This window comes from Dreissena polymorpha, chromosome 1 (genome assembly GCF_020536995.1).
Source record: "Dreissena polymorpha isolate Duluth1 chromosome 1, UMN_Dpol_1.0, whole genome shotgun sequence".
Classification (NCBI taxonomy): Eukaryota; Metazoa; Mollusca; class Bivalvia; order Myida; family Dreissenidae; genus Dreissena; species Dreissena polymorpha.
Window position 1 is genome coordinate 9,033,339 of NC_068355.1, and position 27,009 is coordinate 9,060,347.

General features: G+C 35.6%; 2 protein-coding genes across 5 annotated transcripts in view; one reads left to right on the plus strand and one right to left on the minus strand.

Annotated features, from left to right (window-relative positions):
* The window catches only part of LOC127870700 (protein spinster homolog 1-like), a 57,801-nt gene extending 32,138 nt beyond the window's left edge, over positions 1-25,663 (minus strand). For 2 of the 4 annotated variants that reach the window (XM_052413130.1, XM_052413122.1), the window contains exons 1-4: positions 14,458-14,876; positions 8,164-8,366; positions 6,936-7,087; positions 4,424-4,490 (exon numbers count right to left, since the gene is read on the minus strand). In XM_052413130.1, the coding sequence (XP_052269090.1) occupies positions 4,424-4,490; positions 6,936-7,087; positions 8,164-8,366; positions 14,458-14,710 (675 nt within the window). In that variant the 5' untranslated portion in view covers positions 14,711-14,876. Of the gene's footprint in view, positions 1-4,423; positions 4,491-6,935; positions 7,088-8,163; positions 8,367-14,457; positions 14,877-25,129 lie in introns of those variants that run through there. The other 2 variants (XM_052413149.1, XM_052413140.1) reach the window with 2 other exon arrangements.
* LOC127870426 (neurofibromin-like) overlaps positions 22,057-27,009 on the plus strand; it is a 173,567-nt gene continuing 168,614 nt past the window's right edge. The window contains 2 exon segments of the mRNA XM_052413023.1: positions 22,057-22,177; positions 23,292-23,435. Coding sequence (XP_052268983.1) covers positions 22,118-22,177; positions 23,292-23,435 — 204 coding nt within the window. The 5' untranslated portion in view covers positions 22,057-22,117.

Below are 27,009 nucleotides of genomic sequence, written 5' to 3' on the forward strand. Positions count from 1 at the left end.
ACTTCAAATTATTCAATTATTTAGCGTTTGTAACGCTTTATAATTTTAAGGTTTTTAAATTGTCTAAAGAGACATATTATGTACATTTTAGAGCATAGTAAATGTTTTACTACATTACTGTTTCCCTCGCAAATATCATAAGTACAACGGAAATCTGCAAATTTGAAAGATTTTTCTTTAATTTTGTCAATTGACCAAAACATGAAAAGGTCCCTTTGAGGTAAAGATTGGATGAGGTGATGTGTTTGTATTGAGAGTGTTCATAGATAACGTCCGAGTATCAAACTAGCAGTTTGATGCAAGACAAAAGGCGTCATTTTGGGTAAACCAGTAATTATAACCTTTTTAAGTAGTCCAAAAATAGGTCATTGTCAAGGTCAAAGTGGGTAGAAAAAAGTGTTGACATTCTACATTAGCCTTAGTCCTCCAATAGGTCAAGTCAAGATTAAATTGAGATCCGGTGATGTGGCTTGGTTGATAATATTCCAAGACAACATAAATGTAAGTAAAAAGCTGTGTGAGAAGAACTATTGATGTTAAATAAAACGTGTCAGTTTGAATTAACCTTGTACCGACTAATTAATGAAGCCACTGGCAAGCAAGTTGATATATGCCCATATCTGTTGAGGCGGGGTCATAATAGTTATCTGTTATGAGTAGTGCTGCAACAATATACCGGTATATCGGTATATATCACAATACGCAATCCGCATATTGTATTGCGATACGATTTTCATCATACGAGTACGACAATTTTACAAAAATTCATTCACATTTCGTCCAGAAAAGCCATCCGAAATAATGATAACAAGGTAAACAAAACAAAGCAGTGTAAATAATTTTTTTCGTAAAAATAGCATTCTGAAAAGTATATTATACGGAGTAGCGTTGTTACATCGGAGCATTCCTTCGATGCTTTTGAACAGATTATTGTTGAATTAATTGCGCACAGCTGTAAATGTTTCGTTCGATTCTGAATTCAGAAATTAATTATTTCATTATTAAATTTGTAATCCAAATTTCCAAAATACGCTTCAAAATTTTAATGCTAATGCGACAATAAAAAATTATAGCGTCAAATAAAAAGTGCTTTATCCTGTGTCTCAATAAAATGCACGCGAAAATTATACAGACATGTAGAACGTCGCATGGAAAGTATGGGTGTATTTTGTGTTGTATAAAAACGGGTACATCATGTCAGATGAATTAAGCGTGTTCAGTGGAAAAAAACGCCCGGGTTGGACGTTATTTCATCACATCTTTAAATAGTAACAAATGCCAAAATGTATTTGATACTTAAGAAAAGTTGCGAATGTTTGTGTTTCTTGTTATTCTTGAGCACATTTACCGGTATAGTAAATATTTACCAAAATTTGCTTTAAAACTGGAATATACGGGATTATCGGGTAATTGGCAAGTTATAATTTTGGTACAAGTTAGCAATATATTGCGATATATTGCAATACGGGTTTTTGAACTGACAATATATTGCAATACGGGCTTTGGCGTATTGTTGCAGCACTAGTTATGAATCATCATGTTTTAAGTGACCCCAATATATTAGACTAAAAACTGATTTTTATAGCCCAATTTCTACTGTAGAGGCATGTTTTGAATTAACTTGAAAGAGGACCAACAAATGGTGTCATAAGCTAAATTTTACAACTTAAGGCCTCTCCATTTCAGAGAGAATTTTTTTTTATAAATCATGTGTCCCCTAGTGCATGGTCAGGGGTTGGACTTGAGAAAACAGTGTTTCAGAGGACCACTAACTTATGTTACACACAAAACATTAAAGCCCTGACCCGCAGGTTTTAGAGATTTTTTAAGTTTTCACTTTTCAGTCCTTGCAACTTACCAAAATTTAACATCCATGAAATTTCATTAAAATCTGCCAAGCGATTCAAGAGGAGAGGTTGTAAGAAGAACAAGAGATGTGTTTGTCAGAAACACAATGCCCCCTAATGCACCGCTTTGATTATTTTTTTTACCTTTGACCTTGAAGGATGACCTTGACCTTTCACCACTCAAAGTGTGCAGCTGCATGAGATACACATGCATGCCAAATATCTTAATGCTATCTTCAATATTGCAAGAGTTATGACCAAGGTTAAAGTTTTGGGACAGACGCACAGACACACTGACAGACAGGCAAAAAACAATATACCCCCAACCATTCGATCCGGGGGCATAAAAAGTTAACAAACACAGACACACACAAGGACTGACAAACACACACAAGGACTGACAGATTACACACAAGAACTGACAGACACACACAAGCACTGACAGATGACACACAAGGACTGACAGACACACACAAGGACTTACAGACGACACACAAGGACTTACAGACAACACATACACACACAAGGACTGACAGACACACACAAGGACTGACAGACAACACATACACACACAAGGACTGACAGACACACACAAGGACTGACAGACAACACAAACACAAGGACTGACAGACACACACAAGGACTGACAGACACACACAAGGACTGACAGACGACACACAAGGACTTACAGACGACATACAAGGGCTGACAGACACACACAAGGACTGACAGACGACACACAAAGACTGACAGATGACACACAAGGACTGACAGACGACACACAAGGATTGACAGACACACACAAGGACTGACAGATGACACACAAGGACTGACAGACAACACACAAGGACTGACAGACACACACAAGGACTGACAGACGACACACAAGGACTGACAGATGATACACAAGGACTGACAGACGACACACAAGGATTGAAAGACACACACAAGGACTGACAGATGACACACAAGGACTGACAGACGACACACAAGGACTGACAGGCGACACAAAAGGACTGACAGATGACACACAAGGATTGACAGACACACACAAGGACTGACAGACACACACAAGGACTGACAGATGACACACAAGGACTTACAGACAACACACAAGGACTGACAGATGACACACAAGGATTGACAGACACACACACAAGGACTGACAGACGCACACAAGGACTGACAGATGACACACAAGGACTTACAGACGACACACAAGGACTTACAGATGACACACAAGGAATGACAGATGACACACAAGGACTGACAGATGACACACAATGACTGACAGACACACACAAGGACTGACAGACAACACAAAGACTGACGACTGACAGCATACACAAGGATTGACAGACACACACAAGGATGACAGATGCGCACAAGAACTGACATATGACTCACAAGGACTGACAGACAACACACAAGGACTGACAGTCAACACACAAGGACTGACAGATGACACACAAGGACTGACAGACGACACACAAGGACTGACAGACACACACAAGGACTGACAGATGACACACAAGGACTGACAGACAATGCACAAGGACTGACAGACACACACAAGGACTGACAGACACACACAAGGACTGACAGATGACACACAAGGACTGACAGATGACACACAAGGACTGACAGATGACACACAAGGACTGACAGACACACACAAGGACTTACAGACGACACACAAGGACTTACAGACAATACATACACACACCAGGACTGACAGACACACACAAGGACTGACAGACAACACATACACACACCAGGACTGACAGACACACACAAGGATTGACAGACAACACAAACACAAGGACTAACAGACACACACAAGGACTGACAGAGGACACACAAGGACTTACAGACGACACACAAGGGCTGACAGACACACACAAGGACTGACAGACACACACAAGGACTGACAGATGACACACAAGGACTGACAGACAACACACAAGGATTGACAGACACACACAAGGACTGACAGGTGACACACAAGGACTGACAGACGACACACAAGGACTGACAGACACACACAAGGACTGACAGACGACACACAAGGACTGACAGATGACACACAAGGATTGACAGCCACACACAAGGACTGACAGATGACACACAAGGACTGACAGGCTATGCACAAGGACTGACAGGCAATGCACAAGGACTGACAGACACACACAAGGACTGACAGATGACACACAAGGACTGACAGACACACGAAGACCTGAAAGACGATACACAAGGACTGACAGACGACACACAAGGACTGACAAACAACACAAGGACTGACAGACACACACAAGGACTGACAGTCACACGAAGACCTGAAAGAGGATAAACAAGGACTGACAGACACACACAAGGACTGACAGATGACACACAAGGACTGACAGACGACACACAAGGACTGACAGTCACACGAAGACCTGAAAGACGATACACAAGGACTGACAGAGGACACACAAGGACTGACAGACAACACACAAAGACTGACAGTAGACACGGTATCCTAAAGGCTCCCTATTGGCAACATGTGCTCAGGGTAGCTTATGAAAGCTACATACCCTTAGTGCATACTGCCATGCATGAAAGGCTTCTGCCACGTTCGATCCAACTATATAGCCTAGACCACTGGAACAAATGATCAATACAAAATACAAATAAAATAATTATATCACACTCCTCATTTAAAATTTAAACTACAATTACATGTCAGTGTTATATTATTGAATGTCTAGACAGGAAAAACTGTGCATCATTATATTTATTGTGCTACAGTTTTAAAATGATTAAAATACATGTATAAAGTCTATCAATGTGAATGAGATATTTGTACAACAGTTGTAAAATATTGACCTGGTGACCTAGTTTTTACTGCACATGGATCAATGTTTAATGGATTAGATATTGTTAAGACAAAAATTCAGACTAAGTTTCATTATACTCATATTATTCGATCTGAGATGCAACATCTAATGTGCTTATAAGGTTTGTTTAAAATTAGATCTTGAGAACATCTGACCCAAATGCAATTTGACTTTTAGAGTCATATATGTACATTAAATGGAGCTTCTGTTGTGTAATCTTTTCTTCTTCCTGGTAACCCAGATTTTAACCCAACTTTACCAAAATAAAAATAAATCTAACACGGTCTTAATATTATCTTTATGAGCATTCTTACCAAGTCTATCAAAGTTTAGCTAAAACTGTAGCCTCTAGGAAAGCAACAAGCTAGATATTGATGACAAAGACTGACCGCAATATACATAAACATGCAGAAAATGCATCAAACAAAGCAGCTTGTGTGAAATATTGATTTTAAGCCGAAAAACTTTAGTTTGAACTAGAAATGGGGCGGCAGAGGCCGACGCGTATCCCCACACCGCATGTTTGACCCAGGGGGGGCGCCCCAGGGTTGATAATGGGGCCATGCATAGTTGAGATATGTTCAGTATCAATTTAAAGTAAATCGGTGTAGAAATGAAGAATTTATAGTAAAAGGCAATTTGGGGTGGGCGTGGTCTATGTGGGCGGGGCGCCCCAGGGTTGGTAAAGGGGCCATGCATAGTTGAGATTGACAGTATTGTCATAAGAGATGTTCAGTATCAATTTGAAGTAAATCGGTGTAGAAATGAAGAAGTTAATGTAAACAACATAAACAAATGAGTGAAAATCTCTGACCTGGCCCCACCCCAACCCCCATAACTTTTGACCCAGGGGTCAGATTAAAATTCCAAATAGTGCAGGTTCGCACATATGCTCATAGCTACCATGTGTGTAAGTTTTAAGGCTCTAGTGCTTATAGTGTAGGAGGAGATAGTGGCCAGAACGGACGGACGGCGGAGATATCCACAATATCCCCACACTTTTCAAAAAGCATGGGGATAATAAAGGATGGTATTTACCAAAATATAATAAACTTTGCTCTTAGGATAAAGAATATTCTTTAAGTTGCAATAAGGGGCGTTAACAACCTCTATCTACATCACTTTCATGTATAGCATTTTATTTCTGACAATATCATCAGTGAAAGCCTGTAAATATATTTTTGTTCTAAGTAAATATCGTTCACGGTGGGCCTCACTTCCCTTTTTTATCTTGAGGTATTAGCACTCTAACGAACTTCATGCAAAATCTCCTTATTTCATACATATCCTTCACTACGAATGTTGCCCAGGTATGTGTGGAAAACTACAAATATTCTATAAATATCACTATAAAGTTCTGGGTATTTCCAAGTCTTTTATAGTACATGTATAGAAGAACGCATTTCATTCGCAATTTCAAACAAGGTTAGCAAATCGTACTGCAATGAGTAGGTTCCATGTCCCACATGATATGAGATGTATGTATGTATAATAATGAGTTTATTATAAGCGTTTCCTCATTTTTTTTACCTATTTTTGAACATTTGAACTCATCGATATGCACACATGTAAAAGTCTAAAATTCAATATGGCGATTCTTGCAAAATGGGAGTACCCTTAATTGTGAAGCAGGAACTTTTCATTTGAACTGGCGATCCCCTTTTTTTCTATTTATCATTCAAACATACATTGTAGATAATTTCTATATCTCAACTCCTACAAAAATGACCTAATCCTATTGGCTTAGAGCGGTCACGTGCCTATGGTGTATTTTCCATACACCCCGAGTAATTTCCATACACCCGACTAACAGTGTAACTAATAATATTCAAAGATTGTAATTTCTAACTGGTTTTTTATAAATTGTTTTTGAGAAGACTTGTGACTAGAGATTGCATTTTTTTCTCGTTTTGCAAAGGATGATACATATTTACTATTATTAATACAAACTGAATTGTTTTTAAACTTTAATAATGAATGCAGAATACCATAAGACCAAGAAATAATAATAATAAAAAATATGCGAAGAAAGCAGAGAAAATCAAAATGTTGTATTAGAAAGCTTATACCTTAAATTCCTTTCTTGTTATTACACTTCAATTTATTACCGATGTTTAAATCTAGAAATATAAGGCATTTAATGTAAAACTTCAAATTTCTGCCAACAAGTTTCTACAGAGCACAAATGTAAGTGTTTGTCATTATGTACCTGCCAACTGGTATAGCAAAATAGAAAATCATGAGGGCCCTTGTCCTCATTCCGCCGCTGAACAGATCTGCAATAATAGTGGGAGCAATTGTCGAATAACTGGCCTCTCCAACACCCACCATCCCTCGCATTATGATGAATCCCCAGAAATGCTGGAATGTGAAAGTAGTCTTAGTAATTTTATTGTTTCAGTTTTAAAAGTTGTACCACACTAATTAAAAGTCTAATACAGGGCAACAGATAAGGATCGTTTTATTGTTTTCAATTTGTATTTGACACTAAACAAATTGAAATAAAAAATCGTACATAAAACGGCTATGAGAATAGTGAAACTAAATGCAATCCATTCTTTGCTGAATAGGTTGTACTGTTCCACTCCATAACGCATTTGATTTGAACAAGTATATTGTGACCCTAAGTGCAGTTGTTATATTGGTAATAAGTTAATATAGAAACAGTTTAGGGCAGGTGTCTATTAAAAAATTTGCTTCCATCTGAGAAATGCTGGAAAATTGCTGCAAACACAGACAGGCTAGGAAAATTCCGTTATGGGCATGCGCACCCAATATTTTACAATTCGATACGCCACCCGAACCATCCACAAAAGATGTTGTGAATAGTAAACTCTCAGTTTTAATCCCACATGTGGCGATAGATTCTTAAATATTCAATATGCATTAAACTGCGGCGCTCCTGTCTCTGAAACAAAAATATTGTGGAAAAATCATTTCCATTAGCTGGTCATTGATGAAATTGCACCGTAAGTGAAAAATAAGTATTAAAGATAATGTTAAAACAGTATGGGCTAGGGCTGGATCTTGCAATATTCAAAAGGAAAAGTCAATCACACTAATAATAACAAACACATGGATGCAGAAGAGAATATATGTAAGTTTTAATCAAATTCTCCAAATCTCATTGCAAAATAGTTTTAAGGGGAAAAAAATTGTTACAAAAAGCATATTGTAAAATCAAATTGACATGACATCTTATCCGTTGCCCTGCCTTATACACACAATCTTTAGTTGTAATATACTATTAACTCGTCTGTTTTCACAATAAGTACAAAACTTAAGTATTACTAATATAAAAATGTATTATTTTTATATAAGAATTACTAAACTTAATAGCAATAGTTAATGAATCGGTTTTTATAGAAGTTTTCTTGAAAGTGATGTTGGCAATCAGAAACACTAACATATAAACAACTAACTCATTTAACACTCACCTTACTTGGAACAAAGCTGCCACCAAATGTGACAAGTGCCCAGAAAAGTATTCCGCCAGCCATAATGTATTTACGAACAAATCTGTCCCCCAGGTAACCAAATATAGGTGAGAAAATCATGTAAAAGGATATAAAAGAGGTTTGCAACAGGCCATCTTCTGAATTGCTTATTCCATAGAACAACTGTATGTCTTTTAAAACTCCTGAAATGTAAAAACAAAGTTAACAACATTACACATTAATTTAAAATACTTATAATGGAAAACTAAGCACAATCATTTTTAAACATGTTTTGCTTGTGATAACATTAATCGATTTATGACAAATGTGAATTTATAAACGTTCTATAATATTAAGTTGTCTGTAAGGAGTATGCTGTAAAATATGTCTGATCTATGGAAATCACTGAATGGGATCCTAAGTTAAAGCATCATGCTAGTTCACATAAAGCATTTTAGTGCGACTTGCTATTGAGCTGCATCATGAAAGTTAAATAGTTGTTTTACTATAAATGATAAGCTGGTTTTGATTAAAATGTATTGCCTTAAAGCTCAAGATGGGCACCAGTATTGGTCATTTATTGAGTATATTAAATGTGTTGCAACACTTTTGAAGCCAAAGAAATGTCAGCAAAAAAAGCAACAATTTAAATTATGAGTCAGCACTTAATTCTTCACTATCATTACATAAACATCGAGTATGGCATTGCTGATCAAAAGTGCGACAACAGGCCAATATTGTAATTCATCAGAGCTCCAAAACAATATCTCCTCTTTTATAAATTGTTCATATAGTGTTTCTAAGTCACACAAAATCGTTTATTTACGAGTATTGTCCATACTACATCTTCTGTTGACATGTTTTCACAAGAACTAAACCTCCTCTGCAATGTCAGTTTAAAGGGATCTTTTCACGCTTTGGTAAATTGACAAAATTGAAAAAAGTTGTTTCAGATTCGCAAATTTTCGTTTTAGTTATGATATTTGTGAGGAAACAGTAATACTGAACATTTACCATGGTCTAATATAGCCATTATATGCATCTTTTGACGATTTTAAAACCTAAAAATTATAAAGCGTTGCAACGCGAAACGATTGAATAATTTTGAGAGTTCTGTTTTTGTCGTTAAATTTTGTGAAACTACGAAGATTGCTTATATAAGGTATAAAATACGTCAAGTATGTGTATTCGGCGGAATAGCTCAGTAGGCTAAAGCGTTTTTACTTCAGGACTCTGGCAGTACTCCAGGGGTCACTGGTTCGAAACCTGCCCCGGGCAATGTTCTTTTCCTTTTTTTAATTTTATTCTTGATTTTTTACTGGAGCTTTTACGATCCAATGTTTACATTTATCAATATAAAGCATTTAATGAATAAGTTAAAAAATGCCAAAATCTGTGAAAAGGCCCCTTTAAAGGCTATTTATAGTATGCAAATCTTGAAATTTTAATAGCCAATTAGAATACATGGCTCAACAAGAAAACATTTTCAAGATAAGGATTTGACGCTATCAAGACCATCTATTATTTACTCTTATTACAGACGTCGAGACGATAAACATTTGAAAAAGACAAAAACGAATGTTAATAATTGTGTTTATAATGATTCAAAGTCATATATTTATAAAGTATTTGTGATGTAACCACTTCATGAAAATTACTCTTTACTCAACATGCATATTACGGGCAAAAGCCCGCGAAGCGGGTGTTGACCGTTCATACATATGGAAATTTAGACCATAAAATTACATAAGAATACCATATAGGGATGTGTCTCAAAAAATTTTGCCACGCGACATATATTTTCGCGATGCTATTTATGACCTTGAACAAATCAAAAACACTTTGACATATGCTAAATCACATGTAAATACATACCTCAGGAAAAATTATATCAATGACATCATAATTGTGTAGCGAATTGCACTGAATATTCTCGCATTATTTGTTTTTCTTCGCAACCGTTCCAGAATTAAGTCATTACTCAATTATCTCCCCTGAATGCTCTCCTTCAGTGGGTATAAGCCGAAGACTGGTTCACTACATATAGTGACAGTCTTTACCAAACACAATTTAGGGGAACATAACCCGTCTTTAATATATTGCCGAATCTCAGATTTCTGTCGAATTTATTTGCTTTGATCTTTTCGATATCTTATTGTTATTATTATCCTGACAAATCACAAACGCTTGTTAAACAAGAAATGTGTCCACAGGACACGGATGCCCCAAACTGTAACTTTGTCACTACATAAAAGTATAACTGTGTAAACGCTTGGTAGAAGTTATAAGCTTTTTTTAAATCTTAAACGCAGATTTCGAACCCAAACGCGGACCCTAAGTTCAAGGTCAAGGTCACAGGGGTCAAAATTTGTGTGCGTATGGAAAGGCCTTGTCCATATACACATGCATGCCAAATATGAAATTGCTATCTGAAGCGACATAGAAGTTATGAGCATTTTTCGAAATCTAAACGCAAAGTGTGACAGACAGACGGATGGACAGACGAACGGACAGTCCGATCACTATATGCCCTCCTTCGGGGGAATAAAAATGTCTTAGAATATCAAAATAAATCAGTAAGCCACATAAACTAGAGCGCAGACAACATGCTTAATCCTTGAAATGCACTAAGTGACCCCGTGACCTACTGGTAGTTTTTGACCCGGCATGACCCATATTTGAACTTGACCTAAATATTGTCTTAATACAACTTCTAACCAAGTTTAGTAAAGATCAGATGAAAACTACTTCAATTAGAGAGCGGACACCATGCTAAATCCTTGAAATGCACTAAGTGACCCAGTGACCTAGTTTTGACCCGGCATGACCCATATTCGAACTTGACCTAGATATTGTCTTGATACAACTTCTGACCAAGTTTAGTAAAGATCAGATGAAAACTACTTCAATTAGAGAGCGGACACCATGCTAAATCCTTGAAATGCACTAAGTGACCCCGTGACCTAGTTTTTGACCCGACATGACCCATATTCGAACTTGACCTAGATATTGGCTGGATACAACTTCTGACCAAGTTTGGTAAAGATCAGATGAAAACTATTTGAATTAGAGAGCGGACACGAAGTGTGACCGACCGACCAACTGACCGACCAACGGACCGACAGACAGTGCCAAAACTATATACCCCCTTTTCTTCGAAATGGGGGCATAAAAATTATTTGTTTTAAACATTATAGTTGGCATCTCTATTCTTCCAGTATTCTCGCGGTATTTCAATAACGACACCCTACTGTTTATTTGTCAGAATTTGTGACGCATTTTCCATTCGCTCTCAGAAAGAAGTTTTACGTGTGATCATGGTAAGTTGTCGTTGTTATCCACCAGAAACACATTTATTCACAAAATTTAAAGATATTCCAATCTAACTTTTTAGTCTTTTAGCTTTAATTTTGTATGTATTTACACCCCGTCTGCTCGCACTTTACCGATATCCCGAAAGGTTACATATCGCTATAAATAGTTTAGGCCTAAAACCACAAAATCCGATACCGTTGGATTTTCGTACCACAATCTTACGTAAAAAATCTTCCAGGTTCGAAATCAACAAAAAACAAGACATTTATAAATTGTCTGCATTTTTGATCAAATTTTAAGATATTTGTTGGTTTCCCGTTTTTAGAAGCTGTTCTGCTAAGGCAAGAGCTGGGCATCATACAAGCCATTCTATCCAGCAAAACTGACAGTTTTGGTTTACAGAAATCAACAAAGGAGGGATTCCTGAACTATCAAAATTTCCAAGATATACACACAGTTATTATCTGTGGTGATCTTTATTGGTTCTGTTTGTTTACTTGGATGGAACATGTGTGAACTTTTATAGAACTTTGAAAAGTCTATACATGTCTATCTATAAACAAAAATCAGCTATGGTATAATAAGATCAGATGTGCAAACAATGTCAAAGGGTTGTTAAATTAACAATTTGAAGGCAATTATGCTGAAATTAATATGAAAGTTCCCATGCAAATTTTGTCTGTATATCGACAAGTGTCTGCCGATAATTGTCAAACTAGTAATACAAAACTTACCACAAGTATGTAAAAGCACTTAGTACCTGTGATCATTTTTAGTAAGATAGTGTAATTCTAAACAGTAGCAAATAGCTTGTTTAGTAAATGCATAATGCAATTAATATGATTTCCGTTCTATTGTGTAATGAATAAATTGGTTGTTACTTGTTAATCCATGATAAATGTTTTATGGCTAGTACAAAACCAGCAATGTTAATTTTGTAATAGGTAATACAATAACACCACTTTGTAATTTCATATACGTAAATATTCTTGAAATGTAGGTTGATGACAGTGTTTTAGTTTCACTTATTTTGTAACTATTATTTTATGTGCAAATAAATGATGTGAAGTGTTTTGTATCTCCACACAATACCGCATACCTTTTTATATATGTACTGTGTTATGTGTTATTTGAATGTTTAAATAAAAAAATATGGATGATATAACATGATGCATTCTAATATTTGCATTCAAATTGTAACTATAGAGCTAAGTGTATGCAGTTTAGACTGTGATTTTAGAATTGCTACAAAATAGCAAGTTTTTTAGTGGCGACAAAATTTTAACTATTCAACAATAGTTTGCGAAAGATTAGAAACCTGCAAGATACCTGTATTTATTAAATATTTTAATTGCCAAACATGTATGTTGTTATGCTGTTACACATAATTATACATTGATAATAAATAAGAAGACAATTAGTGGTGTTAACGTTTCCCAACAGTAGAAATCATTCTTCTGATGAAGTCAGTGATATACAGACGAATGCTCCAGGTATGGCTTTCAATACGTAGTGTGTGTTATTTGACAGTCTAAAACTTATTGGATTAAAAAAAAATCCTGTCAAATGTGTCAATCAAAATTGATTTGACACATCACATGATTTTGATTATGTTATATCAGTGTACTGTATGCTTAATGCAACTGCTTTAGCAAGCTGTCAAGTTGAATTGAGACATTTGATGAAACAAACTGTTTCCTGGGTAGGACCAGTACTTAGTGTCTATATGACGTACCATGACGTTGAAAGTCTTCAAGACCTACTAGGTAGAACAAGAAATGTACTTCGACGTACAATTTTCACCGACCCTTGAGTGTTATCCAATCAGAAGACACCTTATGTCTGTTGCTTTTAGAGATATTTGACATTGAACATTATTATTATTTATACCGAATTATGCGACTATCGACCGCTTACTCATAGATATTGTGCGTATTTATTAAACATTATTATTATTATAATTTATACCAAATTATGCGACTATCGACCGCTAACTCATAGATATTGTGCGTATTTATTGACCTGGCGTGGCGGAATTAACCTCTGACTTATGCAAGTTATGGTTATCACAAAATACCACCAACGGTGAGGTTATAATAGATTATTTATCCTGTTAATGCTTGGTAACTGTTTGGTTACCGTTGGGAATTTCCTACACAGTAATGCGCTGGACGGTCGTGATACTCCGCCCCGCATGATCAATAAATACAATACGCTGAATAATTTTAAAAAGGTAACAGTTTAATCTTCTTAAAATGTGTATATAATCTATTTCAAGGCATTAAATACTTGAAACTTCTATGTGGTTTTTTTTTCCATTCTGATATTTTTATTCATTTTGTCCTCAAGTAAAAGAGATTTAAAACATTTATTATGAATAAATCTGAAGGAAAAGCGGCTCAAGAGACAAATGTTTTGATTGGCTGTTCAGAAAATGTGTACGTCGAAGTACAAACATGTATGTAGAAGTACAAATTGTACTTTGACGTACAAATATATACTTCGAAGTGTATTTTATATTTGTATGTCGACATACAATTATTGTACTTCGATGTACATTTCTCTTTTTACCTTGTAGGTCTTCTTGACTTTCAACACAAATGGTACGCCATAGTATGTTTTTAGGGTTATCATAAGAATGCTCCCACTTAAGGGATCAATACAGAGACCTCCCAGTCCTAGTGAATAAGCCAGTTAGCAGACACCACATCCACTATACCACATCCACCGAACCAGCTTTAAATTCCTGTGGCTAGAAAAAAAAAATTAATAATATGCTAGATCTTTAAACTTAAAACATGTAACTCGTTTAAGATTGATTTTTTTTATGCGTTACTTAATAATTGCAACAATTATAATATTTTGAACACAATCACGTCCATATATTTTTTTAAAATACATGGTTATCAAAAAAAATTAAAAAGCTTTTGCCCGTAAATTAGGTAGCATCTATAATCATATTATAATTAAAGCATATACCTGCAATTGTGAAACGATCCATGTAGTTCAGCAAGTTTATCAAGAAAAGAATTAGAACTATAACATATCCCCTTGCTTTACTGATGTGATTTGGATCATCAGTGGGAGACACAACTGTGACATCCGGCGTCTCCATAGTATTTCGCCCAGAATCGTTTACAATGGGCTGTTCATCTGAAACAGCAACTTCCATGTCAGTCAGCTGGACTAAGTCGTCAAATGGAGGTGATAAATTTGAATCGTATGTTGACATTGTATGTTAACATTTGAAGTACGTTACAGCGTTGCTACATTGCTGTTCTCTCTTAATAATAAAATTCTAACAATGTAAGAAACATGGATTTGACTCAAAGTCACGAGATTATTTCTTAAGCATTTCTTCAGCTAGGAAGTGTCGCGTCTGTATCGTAGAAACGATTAAATCAGATTTTAATAAACGTCCAGCAACATAGATTATCAAAGGTTAGGCAACACACTGAGTGTTTGCATTTATTTCGAAGTTTTTGAGCTTCTTCCGCGCCTAAGGCTGCTTTTTGTCAAGTTCTATCGGGTGTCTTTGACGTGTATAGATTTTTGATTATGTGTACCCAAAGTGTGACCATAACCATTTAAATTACTTGACTCATGAAAGTTGAGACGACTTTTATATCATAGCTGCATTTGCCAGCTATTACTATTAGCATTTTATTTAGCTAAAGAAACTTCATCGTACAGTTTATATAGTATTGACAGACTTTTAATGTCGCGCCAGTCAAAAATCATAAAAAGCGACTTTTAAAGTTATGGTAGCCAGAACTACATTTTACTGAAATATTTTTTCAAATTTCGTGTGGTCTTGTTCATAACAGGAAGCCGGAGTATCCTAAGGAAATACAACTTGTCCGGTATGGTGACCACCAACCAAACTCACATGCTGCCGAGCACGGGGATTGAACCCGGGTTACCTAGGTGAGAAGCCCGTGTACCAAATTCTGCGCTGACAATTCTCAACATTACTCAACATAACCTCATACTAAATTACAAAACATGTTGTGACGAGAGTAACATGTTTGTTTTTTAGCCTGACCTTCAACTATTTGTAGCCTTCAACAATAGATCCGTATTCGTGAATGGGTTAACATTTCATTGGCATTCAGCTTGTATTACGGGTTGGGTTCTGGGCGAGAGAAATTTGTCATCAATCAATCAGCAGAGAAATTGGTGGACAGACATGATACTTAGCAGTCGGCCATGGACAAGTGTTCAGTGCATATTCGATTGTGAATAATTTAAAAACGTCCACTGAAAATAAATATCTTCCTATTGCTATACGGTGTGACTTTATTCGTGATTGATATTGCTTGTTTAATGATGATTCATAAATTCAAATAAAAACTATCGTAGAGCTCTATTTGACTTTGGAATGATTGTCTAATTTACAAATTTTGACAAAAACCGTTGACGAATAAAAAAAATCTAATGGTATATTATAAGTCCTTTTGAGAGAAGAGTTAAGAGTATTTAGCTAGTTGTGCATATAGTGATCGACATCACGGACTCTAGATGAGTCAATATACGCTCCGTGTCGACATGTAACATATTCTTTTATACTTCTCATGTTAAAGCAATATTAAATAATACCGAAAGGAAATACCGATATGGAGTCATTCTCTGTGTACATTAAATAAGATAAATAAGCAAGCAAACCTCGTGATTGTTAAATGAATAGAATGAATAAATAGAGAAATTACAGATACTAGATAAACAGAATATTAAAAACAGTATTAACACACTTCAAAAACTTTCTTCTTCCCTTTTTTTTACTAAACAATCATATATACGCGAAAGAAAAAAAACATTTGGAAAAAAGTAAGAAAACTAACGACAATCACAATAATTTTACTTGTTTTTGCACCAGTGTCATAGTGTGGACATAGCGCATGGTATTTTTGAGCTAGCGCGTAAAGCAAAATTTGCAGTATCTTCAGTTGTAATCGATCTTGACCAAATCAAACTCTTGATACGAGGAAAAGTGAGCATCACAGTTAAAAAAAATATTTGTCAGATCTATCGTATTTTCGCTCATTCGAAGCACATTATTTTTATTTGAAACTTGTGCTTGGTGTCATATCGCATTATTTTCGTCGAATAACAGTAGAAATTATAGATGTGATGACACGAATATTAAATACCTGGCACAGTGCTCACTTTACCTCGTAGAAAGAGCTTTGTTTTGTTAAAACCGAGCAGAAACTAATGTACTTGCAGAGCTTTAAGAGAAATTGTCACATATTTTGCCAAATTTAAAGTTTGCCATTTCACGCTTTGATGCTTTAAATAGATAAATGCAAACATTGGAATATATTACACGTGGAGACTTTTCTAACGCAACACATTTCCAACTTGAATATCTCAATAATGAGTTACGATTTTGATTTAAAATTGCAATGTGATTATTTTACTAGATTATGTGCAAGAAAAGTTAAAATCATTCATCCGTGACAATCGGGCGCTTTTGTATGTAGGGTAGGTGTGGTTTCATCTTTTTGCACGTGAAAATTGGAAACGCGATATAATTCTAATTTTATTTCAATTTCTTCATTTAAGGTGGGTTGATACACCAGGAAAACATTAAATTAATTTAAAAATCAAATTGTCTCATATAAAATTACAGGAGCGCAACAGCGCATTCGGCATGTTGCAGGCTACCTTCCCCACTTGCTGAAGCATCCGATCGTCACGGATGAATGATTTTATCTTTTGCTTGCACATACTGTGGTCAAATGATCGCATGTATAATTGTAAATAAAAATATTTACTCATAGGTGTAATATTTAAGTTTGAAAAATGCTGCGTTCGAAAAGTCACCAAGTGTTGTACAACGCTAAACAATTCCAATTTAATTTCAATGTCATCATTCTCGGTGGGTTTTTACCCTATGAAAGCATAAAATTAATTAGAAAAACATGACTCGTATACATATTTATGAGAGAAATGTTGCAAGCCGGTCGGTCATGAAGACGTGTAAGTTAATCCGTTTTACTTTTCACATTATTATTTTACGATGTACAATTTTGAGAATTTTGATCAATTTCAATTAAATTTACATGAAGTATTAGATATGTGTTTAATTAGTCTGAGTCCAAATTTCAACAAAAGCCGTTCTTAATAAGGGAGCTATATTGATTTGGATACGTGTTGCGTTAGAAAAGTCTCCAAGTGTATATACAGTATAAAACGAGAATGAAATTTAAGAAAGAAAAAAATTACTCCTGGGCTCGAACCACTGACCCTTACAGTTAAAGTCTAATGTTTAAATGGGCCTTTTCACGTTTTGGTTAATTTACAAAATTACAAAATGTATCAGATTCGCAAATTTTCGTTTAAGTGATGATATTAGTGAGGAAACAGTAATACTGAACATTTACCATGCTCTATAATAGTAATTATGTGCATCTTTTGACGATTTAAAAACCTGAAAATTATAAAGCGTTGCAACGCGAAACGATTGCATAATTTGGAGAGTTCTGTTGTTGTCGTTATATTTTGTGAAACTACAAGGATCGCTTATATACAGTAACAAATACTTCTATTATTGTATGAGCACGGATGGCCGAGTTGTCTAAGTGGTAGACTTTTAATCCTGAGGACTACATGGGTCAGTGGTTCGAGCCCTGTTGAGAGTTACTTTATTTTCATTTTTATCCCCACGCTTTTTAAAATTATTTAAAAATAATATTGTGGTTATTTCCGCCGTCTGTCCGGTTGTCCGTCTGTCCGTCCGTCCGTCCTGGCCACTATCTCCTCCTACACTATTAGCACAAGAACCTTGAAACTTACACACATGGTAGCTATGAGCATATGTGCGACTCTGCACTATTTGGAATTTTGATCTGACCCCTGGGTCAAAAGTAATGGGGGTTGGGGTGGGGCCGGGTCAAAGATTTTCACTCATTTTACTTCTTCATTTCTACACCGATTTACTTCAAAATTGATACTGTAAAGTCTCTTATGACAATACGGTCAATCTCAACTATGCATGGCCCCATTACCAACCCTGGGGCGCCCCGCCCAAATAGACCACACCCACCCAAAATTGCCTGTTACTATAATTTCTTCCTTTCTACACCGATTCACTTCTTATTGATACTAAACTTCTATAATGACAATATGACAATAAGGTCAATCTCAATTATGCATGGCCCCATGACCAACCCTGGGGCGCCCCTGGGTCAAACATGCGGCGTGCGGATACGCGTCGGCCTCTGCCGCGCCATTTCTATTTAATGTTATTGTTGATTTTTTACTTGAGCTTTTTAGATCCAATGTTTACATATATCAATATAAAGCATTTAATCAATGGCTTTTTTATAATGGATGTTGTACTGCAATGTTACATTTGTGCTCGTATGTGACGTCCTTTATATCATGTATAAGTAAACCTTGTTATGTCACAAATTATAAACTTAACAATAGAACTCTCCAAATTATTCCATCGTTTCTTGTGTGTTACGCTATATAAATATTACGTTTTAAAATCGTCAAAAGATGCATATAATGGATATGCTAGAGCATGGTAAATGTGCAGTATTATGTTTCCTCGTAAATATCATAATTACAACGAAAATTCGCGAATCTGAAACATTTTTTTTTCAATTTTGTCAAACTACCAAATTGTGAAAGGTCCCTTTAAATGCTGAAGCGGGGCAATTATCACTTCACGAGGTAATCAAAAATGACGTCACATATACCGCTTGGTGACAAAATCATTTGCAAAAAAGAATAATTTCTTCAAAATTCCCCGAAACTAATTCACAAAGTAAATTAATTGATATTTTTACCGAACGGAATTCGTTCAGCAGAAGAGTAGTATATCGCCCTTAATTTTAAGGACGACGCGCGAAAATCAAAGCTGCGCACATCATGACGCTCGATCACGCAACCCAACAAAAATAAAGTAAAACGACATCCGATAGTTTAGAATTGAAATTTGGGACAACGGGCGAACGGTATAGTTGTCTTACAAATTGCCGAGTAAGCACGTGTCAGCGTTCAAACAGGATACCAGTTTTTCACCGGCATCACCTGCATGCATATCGTTATGAACGAGTGGTCAACAAGAGATCACGTTATAAAAACATACTGCTGTCACGTTGATGGTTTCGTCGAGGACAAACCAGGCCCGTACCCAGGGGCTCGGCCCCCCCCCCCCCCAGCTGGCTGTCGAGTTATGATTTTTTAATAATGGGCCTAATGCAAATTTTTCTCACATGAAAGGGCCCACAGTACACTTCCCCGCAATACAAATGCGCGGATGTGTTTTATTGCCCCTGATACACAAGGGGGTTAGCGCTAATTCACTCACCAGTGTAGATAAGCCCCTAGGCTACGCTTTCTTATCACCTTGTACACACATCCCCAATCTGTCAATTACCCGTTGCGCTCAATGCTTCATCCATAGATGGTTGGTGTAACACGTAATTGGCGAAGGAAAGAGAAACAGCAAATGGACGGAAGGTCGTAGGTCTGAACGATTTTAGTATTTTCTCTTTGAATTCAAATCTCCACTAGAGTCATACTTTATGATACATTTCTGTGAAAACTGTGTTTTAGATGATAAACATTTAAATATTTATTGACTTTGAAACTTTAGAGGAGGTTTGGTTTCAAAGAGGAAATACTAGTATGTTATATGTTAGTTACTGACATATAACCATACTAGTATTTTCTCTTTGAAATCAAACCTCTAGAGTCATACTTCATGTTACATTTCTTAATAAAGGTTTTTTTAGTTTCAAAGGTTGCTTTTTCTTCTCCATAAAACATCATACATTTTTGAAATCTATAGCTTTAAACATGTGTGTGAATTTTGGGGTACGGACATAAGCCCTCTCGGACATTAGCCCCCATTATATATAGGGAAAATGTATACGTTTTGAGATTAGGAATGGGGCCAATTAACTATGAAGTATTTTTTACTTTGAAGGGTGTTCATATTTTTGTTTCTTCTTTAACTTCAAGATACAATGAAAATTGCATATTTAAAGTAAAACATGGTTTTATATACCTATACTAAGAGCTCTGTTTGTTACTAAACATCTTATAATGTCATCTTGATATGTATATCATTTTATACCTTTTAATTGCATTTAATTTTAAAAAAGATAAAATTAAATGCCTAAAAATGAATTTAAAAATAGGTAGGGGCTTTTGTCCTAAGGGGCAAATGTTCTAAGGGGCTAATGTCATAAGTGGCTTTTGTCCTAGGGGCTAATGTCCGAGAGGGCTAGTGTCCTACACTCGTGAATTTCACACCAATGGTTAAAGCTTTAGACTTAAGAAAGGTGCTGATTTACTTGTTATATACCATAAATGTATAGCACAAAATAAGGTTTTTATTCGCATTTAAAATCACTTTGAACAGTGCCTAATAAAAAAAAAATCGATTCGGGAGGGGCAACCCCTCCCACACCCTCCCCCTTAGGGCCACCCAGTCAATATTTTCTGGGTACGGCCCTGCAAACTTGTTCTCCTTCTAAGAACGATAAATCGAAGACTAATTCGAAGACCTACTAACCCCAAGTAAATATAAATCTGGTAACCTCACGACGCGTTGAGGCCCCAAAGTATAAAACAATATGGATTGCAGATACATGCAAATAATCGTTAACTTTAACATAATATGAGAACGTCTCGATTTAAGAACAAATCACATTATTAGTACTCTCTCATTATATAGTAAGCTTTACATTGTTTACGAATAAAGGGGCGATTGAAAAGGTGACAACATTGAAGGACGGAATGCAAAAGCAACGGGAGCATTGAAGGAACGAACGGATGAAATGAATTAGTTAACAAACGAAGCTGGAAGAATAGGGCAGAGCGGTGGGGGTGGGGGAGGGACGAATGAGAGAAAGGGGGATACTAGGAATGCAGGAAGGCAGGTTAAGGAGGGTGTAGAGTGGGAAGACAAAAGAACATGATGTATACTATATAGAAAACAACAAGCGGGATATAACGCGTTTGCTCCGTGTTTAATTAATATTGCGTATACACATTTTAATAAACCTATATTCAGTGCATATGAATTTGGTCGATGGTCGTCTAAAAATTATTCGACGTGCCTCAGGAAATTTGTTTTAAGTGCTGGCGATAATCAGATACACACACAAACGGACACACGTTAGGCCTAACTGTTTCGGTACATGTCATGAATGTTCGGCCTACTAAAGATTTATTAATCACAGACCTTAGATAAACATTCACAACACAGTTTGATTGTTTTTCAATTTATCGTGTTTAAAGGAATCTTCAGATTTCTGTCTTAAATCTGCTTTTTTATTATAATTAGAAGATTACTGTATTGGATATTTCTGCTCGAGATCTATGTACACGTGCAGATGCAGGGATACATTTCTTTTCCAAGCTTAAATGCATAACGCAAAAGTAAAGACATTAAGTTTAATTACACACAAACAATTAATTTGACGTTATTAAAACCCATAAAACACATAAAATGTTATATATGACAACGTTTGAACATAAATGTGTAAGCCTTCGAAACTTCTATGGAAATAAGCTAATTTATATTCTGACGCGCATGCGCTCGATTATCAAAATATTTAAGCAAAATGGCGGATGACGAATGTTAACAGCGCTGGGTAATCATTGAAAGAATAATATGGCTACACAAAAGCCAGGCGAATGGGTTCAGTCGTTAATAAACAGATTTGATGCCCAGGTATGGTCTTTTAGCATTTATTTAGGTGTTGTTTAAATATCGCGAGTTGTCAACTACAAATCGCGAAAGGGCTCGATCGAAAATTTATGAATGAATTTGTGTTACAGGTTAGCCATAGGCGTGGGAAGCGCTTAATTTAGACGCAGTTTGCAATTTTTGTTTACTTGAGACTATTCTCTTAACCTTATTCATTATAATTTCAGGCTGTACCTGTAACGTATGGTACGTTACATGTAATGTTATTAGCATAATTTTATTTCTGCATATTTTATCGTAGTGTCCACTGTCTGGCGCCCCATCAGCTGTTTGCGGTTGATTGATCGTCATGCGCTAACGGGCACCTGCCATGTCAATGAATTTCCACTGTCATAACCCAGTGGGCACATTATTGACTGTGCCAAGTGTCAAAAAGCTGTTTATTTCATTCATGAAAGCAGAGCTTTACTTTTAACCTTGACCTATAGCATGTATTAGGAACAATTAAATACCTGGCCATTATCCAAATAGGATAGGCTTTTCGACAGCTGTATAAGGCATTTAATAGTACAAGTCAAATGTACTTAATAAATTATACACAAAAAGCTTGTAACTTAAATTATCATGTTAAATATTAATGAATGAAATACATATTAAAAAAAGAAGTGTTTATAACAGGGCTTTTTTCTTGATTTGGGGAAAGAGCCCAGCCTTCCATTTTAGGGAAAAAAATATCCACACAAGTTGAAAAAAGGGGATTTTTTCTCAAAGTAAGCTTGACATTTGCAGTAAATTGCATCATTTTAAAGGAATTCTGTTTAGGGAAAGAGGACTTTTGCTTGGGGGGCTTGCCAAAGAAGGAAAAAAGCCCTGCATAATATAACCATTCAGATGATTTATTCATCTGTAAGTAATTTTAATGTGATCGAACATTTTTGTAGATGCTTGTTAAGTTTTATAATGAAAGAAATGTGCATGTAATTAAATAAAGATTTAAAAAAAATCAATAGTAAAATGTTTGCACAAATGTAATATAAACAGTCCAGTAACAAAAATACTATAATATCTATATATTTTTTTTGTTTGTTAAAGAATTTCAATTAAGATTATGTATAAAAAATATACATGTTTATTTCAGTTGCCTATAAAGACAGGGTTGCACACAACACAAGCAATTCAGAATGTGGAACAAAATAAAGAGTGTTTGATCAACGTTTCACGATACAAATTTAGGGAGGTCATCAATGGTTTGACTAAAACTCTGCAGTCTGTCAACAACACTGTAAGTATTGGCAAATGTGTCAATCTATTAATTTCGGTAAGTCAGGCTATATAGGAGTCACTTTGTTGGTCAGTCTGTCTGTCGGTCTGTTCCGAAATTTAATCCGATCTTCACCAAACTTGGTCACAAGTTGTATCTAGATGATGTCTAGGTCAATTTTGAATATGGGTCATGCCGGGTCCAAAACTAGGTCATGGTGTCATTAGATTTTTAAAATGACTTGGTACTTTGTTCACCATCATGGGACGGTTGTTGTGTGAAAAAAGTACGTTGATATCTCCTTAGGTCAAGGTCACACTTGGAGTTCAAAGGTCAAATGCTTGTCCAGGCCATAACTTTGTCATTTATTGTGAGATTTTAAAATCATGTGGCAATTTTGTTTACCATCATTGAACGGTGTGTTGTGTGAAAGAATTACGTCGATATCTCCAAGGTCAAGGTCTCACTTTGAGTTCTAAGATAAAAAATGGCGATAAATGAGCTTGTCCAGGCCATAGCTATGTCATTCATTGTGAGGTTTTAAAATCATTTGGCATATTTGTTCACAATCATTGGACGGCGTGTCGTGCGAAAGAATTACTTCAATATTTCCAAGGTCAAGGTCGCCACAACTAAAAATAGATTGATTTTGACACAAGGGGGGTTACTATAAACAATCAGTTACAATACACATTTTGATTTTGAGTTGTCTCTCTTTATCAGACTTTTTTTTTCAAATTGAAATCAAGGTTGCCAGGAGTAAAAATAGAATGAATTTAACACAACGGGGGTAACCATGCACAGTTTAAATTGTCTCCCTTTATCAGACTTTTTTTCAAATTGAAAACCTGGTTTTGTGACAATTTTGTCCCTTGTTAAGTTTTTGCATTTGGGAAACAGCCTATTAGAGGCTGTAATTTTGGGCAAAAAAATCACTGATAGGAAGGAATAGCCGGACAGAAAAATTGACAGAGTGCTTAAAACTGCTGGTTTACCTTTGTATTGAAAAATCATCAGATAGTTAGATTTATAACTGTTGACTTAATTGTTCCAATTGTTTTAAAATCGTGGGGTACACAAATGGAATTGGGGCCCTCTGCCATTCTGTGTTGGCTAAATAATTGTTAAATTAAATCCTTATTATGTTGCAGTGTTTTTTTCACCATTTTTTGGAATGGGGCCTGGTCCCTTTAGATTGAGAACATTTGGTTGTTTTGACTAAAATTGAGAAACAAGTGTTGTTATTTTGCTAAAAATTCAGAATATAAGTGTTGTAGGTATTATATTATCCTAGGTTGATCTTATTCAGCGGAATTGGAGATAAACAAAATCTTAAGACTTTTTTGGAAACATTCCATTGGGTATTTTTAGGTCCCATTGGGTAAAAAAGTATTTGAGAACATAATTGTTAAAGAAAACATGTGAAAACAAGAATAGTTCACTTTGATGCGTCTAGATGCAATGGCTTATGACTTAGTTAATTATCACTGCTCTCGTCGAAGAACTTTAATGTGCATATAAATATTTTGCAGAGTTTCTAAAAAGACTTCTTTGGGTTACACACATACATAAAACCAGTGCAACTACATTTCTGTTAGATACATGTAGTGTTGATAGATGTGTGTACTGTAAATACACAGTGACATTATACTCATAGTTAAACAGGATTGCAAAAACATATACTTTCCCTAATAAAAGAGAAAAAAATAACTCACTGAAGTTGAGAGCACGTAATTCCACTTTTTTATTTGAATGATATTTATTAGATCGATCCATTGTATGTTGTGTTGATCAGGTGATCCTTAAAGTATTTCCTCTGATGTTCACTTATCAAGTTAAATTGATATTGTCAGGTTATTGACCTCATTCTCAAATTGGTCAATTTGATTTTCAGTTAAGAATGTTTGTAATGTATTTGACAGTAGTTTTACTCACTAAGTGAAGATGACATGAAATGTACATGTAATTACATATCCATTCCTTGAGTTATCAATCATATAGCTAAAGTATGTCACTCATGAGCTTGTACTCCCTTACTCTGATAAAACAAGCCCTACTGGTTTTAAAGATTAAAATAAAACTTTCTTTGATAAGAGAATACATGTAAAGCTCAAGGCCTTTTTGAAATAACGAGTTCAAATGAACAGCCACAGAATTTAGTCTCCATCAAACAGTTGGAAAAACTTTAATTAGTTTTTGCAAAATAAACATAAATAATTAATCATTGTCAACTCAAGTACAATTTAGAATTATTCTTTTTAAACATTTGAATCTGTTTGTATATTGTCAGGAGGCTCTGACATGTGTTCATTTTCTGCAAAATGTGGCATACACACATAAATGTGATCAGTTAGTTTTTCATGGCTTTCTGGTCTACTCATTGTATAATGTTTACAATACATTATGCTTTCCACTAACTAGTGTAAATCATGCTAAACATCTCATGATTGTGTAGCAAATTCACCTTATCTATAATATTAATTTTGAATCTTTGTTCTTGCTAGTGGATAGATAGTTTAATAAAACACAACATATATGGTATAAGTGTAGTCACGGTCTTACCAAGCATAACCTGATGCCAAATGTATCACTTGAGTGAAATTTTGACGCTACGTACAGCCTGTTCTTCATCAGTTTTTATTCCAAGAGAAAAGTTAAGTTGATGTATTCAGCGATTTTCCTCCTTCTTTATAAAGTACCGGTAAACGGTACTTTCCCAATCGAACGAAAATTCCCAAATTCCCAAAACGGTACTTTCCCAATCGAGCGAAAATTCCCAAATTCCCAATCGGCATCTGGAAAAATCCCAATCAGCGTCCGAATTTTTTCTCAAAACGAAAGAAAGATTCGTAAAAAAAACCAACTTTCGGCGAGCGAACAAAGAAAATCGTATAGTTGTGTGTAACCACGCGCTCGATTAATTTCGGGTTTTATTATTCAGCGCATTCAATCAATAGAGTTGTTACTGTTTCCGGTTCTTTTGCCAGGCAGCCAGCGTACTGTTTTACGTCGGTTTGTAACCTTATCGTAGTTTGAAATGAGTCATAATAGCAAATATTATGCCAAAAAACCAATCGGAACCATCTATCACAGGACACATTGACAGCAATAATGATGCTGTGCAGGGAGGGATGCAAGCAACTGAGTGATGATCAAACGTCAAAGATTGTTGAAATTTTCACAAAAATGAAAGAGAGAGACATTGCTTTAAAAGAGATTAAAACAACTAGTAATTGATTTGGTGTGTTCTTTATAATATTTTGTTATTTATATAAACTTTATAACTAAATGGTCATTAAGGCATGCCTGCAAATGATTATTTAAATGGGTATGTTCAATTAAGTATGAACTGTATGATGTATTCAATAAGACCCAAACTTCACGACGCTATTTTCCCAATTTCAGGATTTCACGACTCGATTTTTCCCAATTTTGAGGTTTTCACGACTCAATTTTTCCCAATCGGACCGGTACGGGTACTTTTCCCAATTGGACAAGGAAAATCGCTGTACAAGACTTCAACATGAAACTTGATTGATGTATTGATGTCAATGAGGAGAAGTGCCCTGCTTGGAACCATAACCCTTCACTTTCT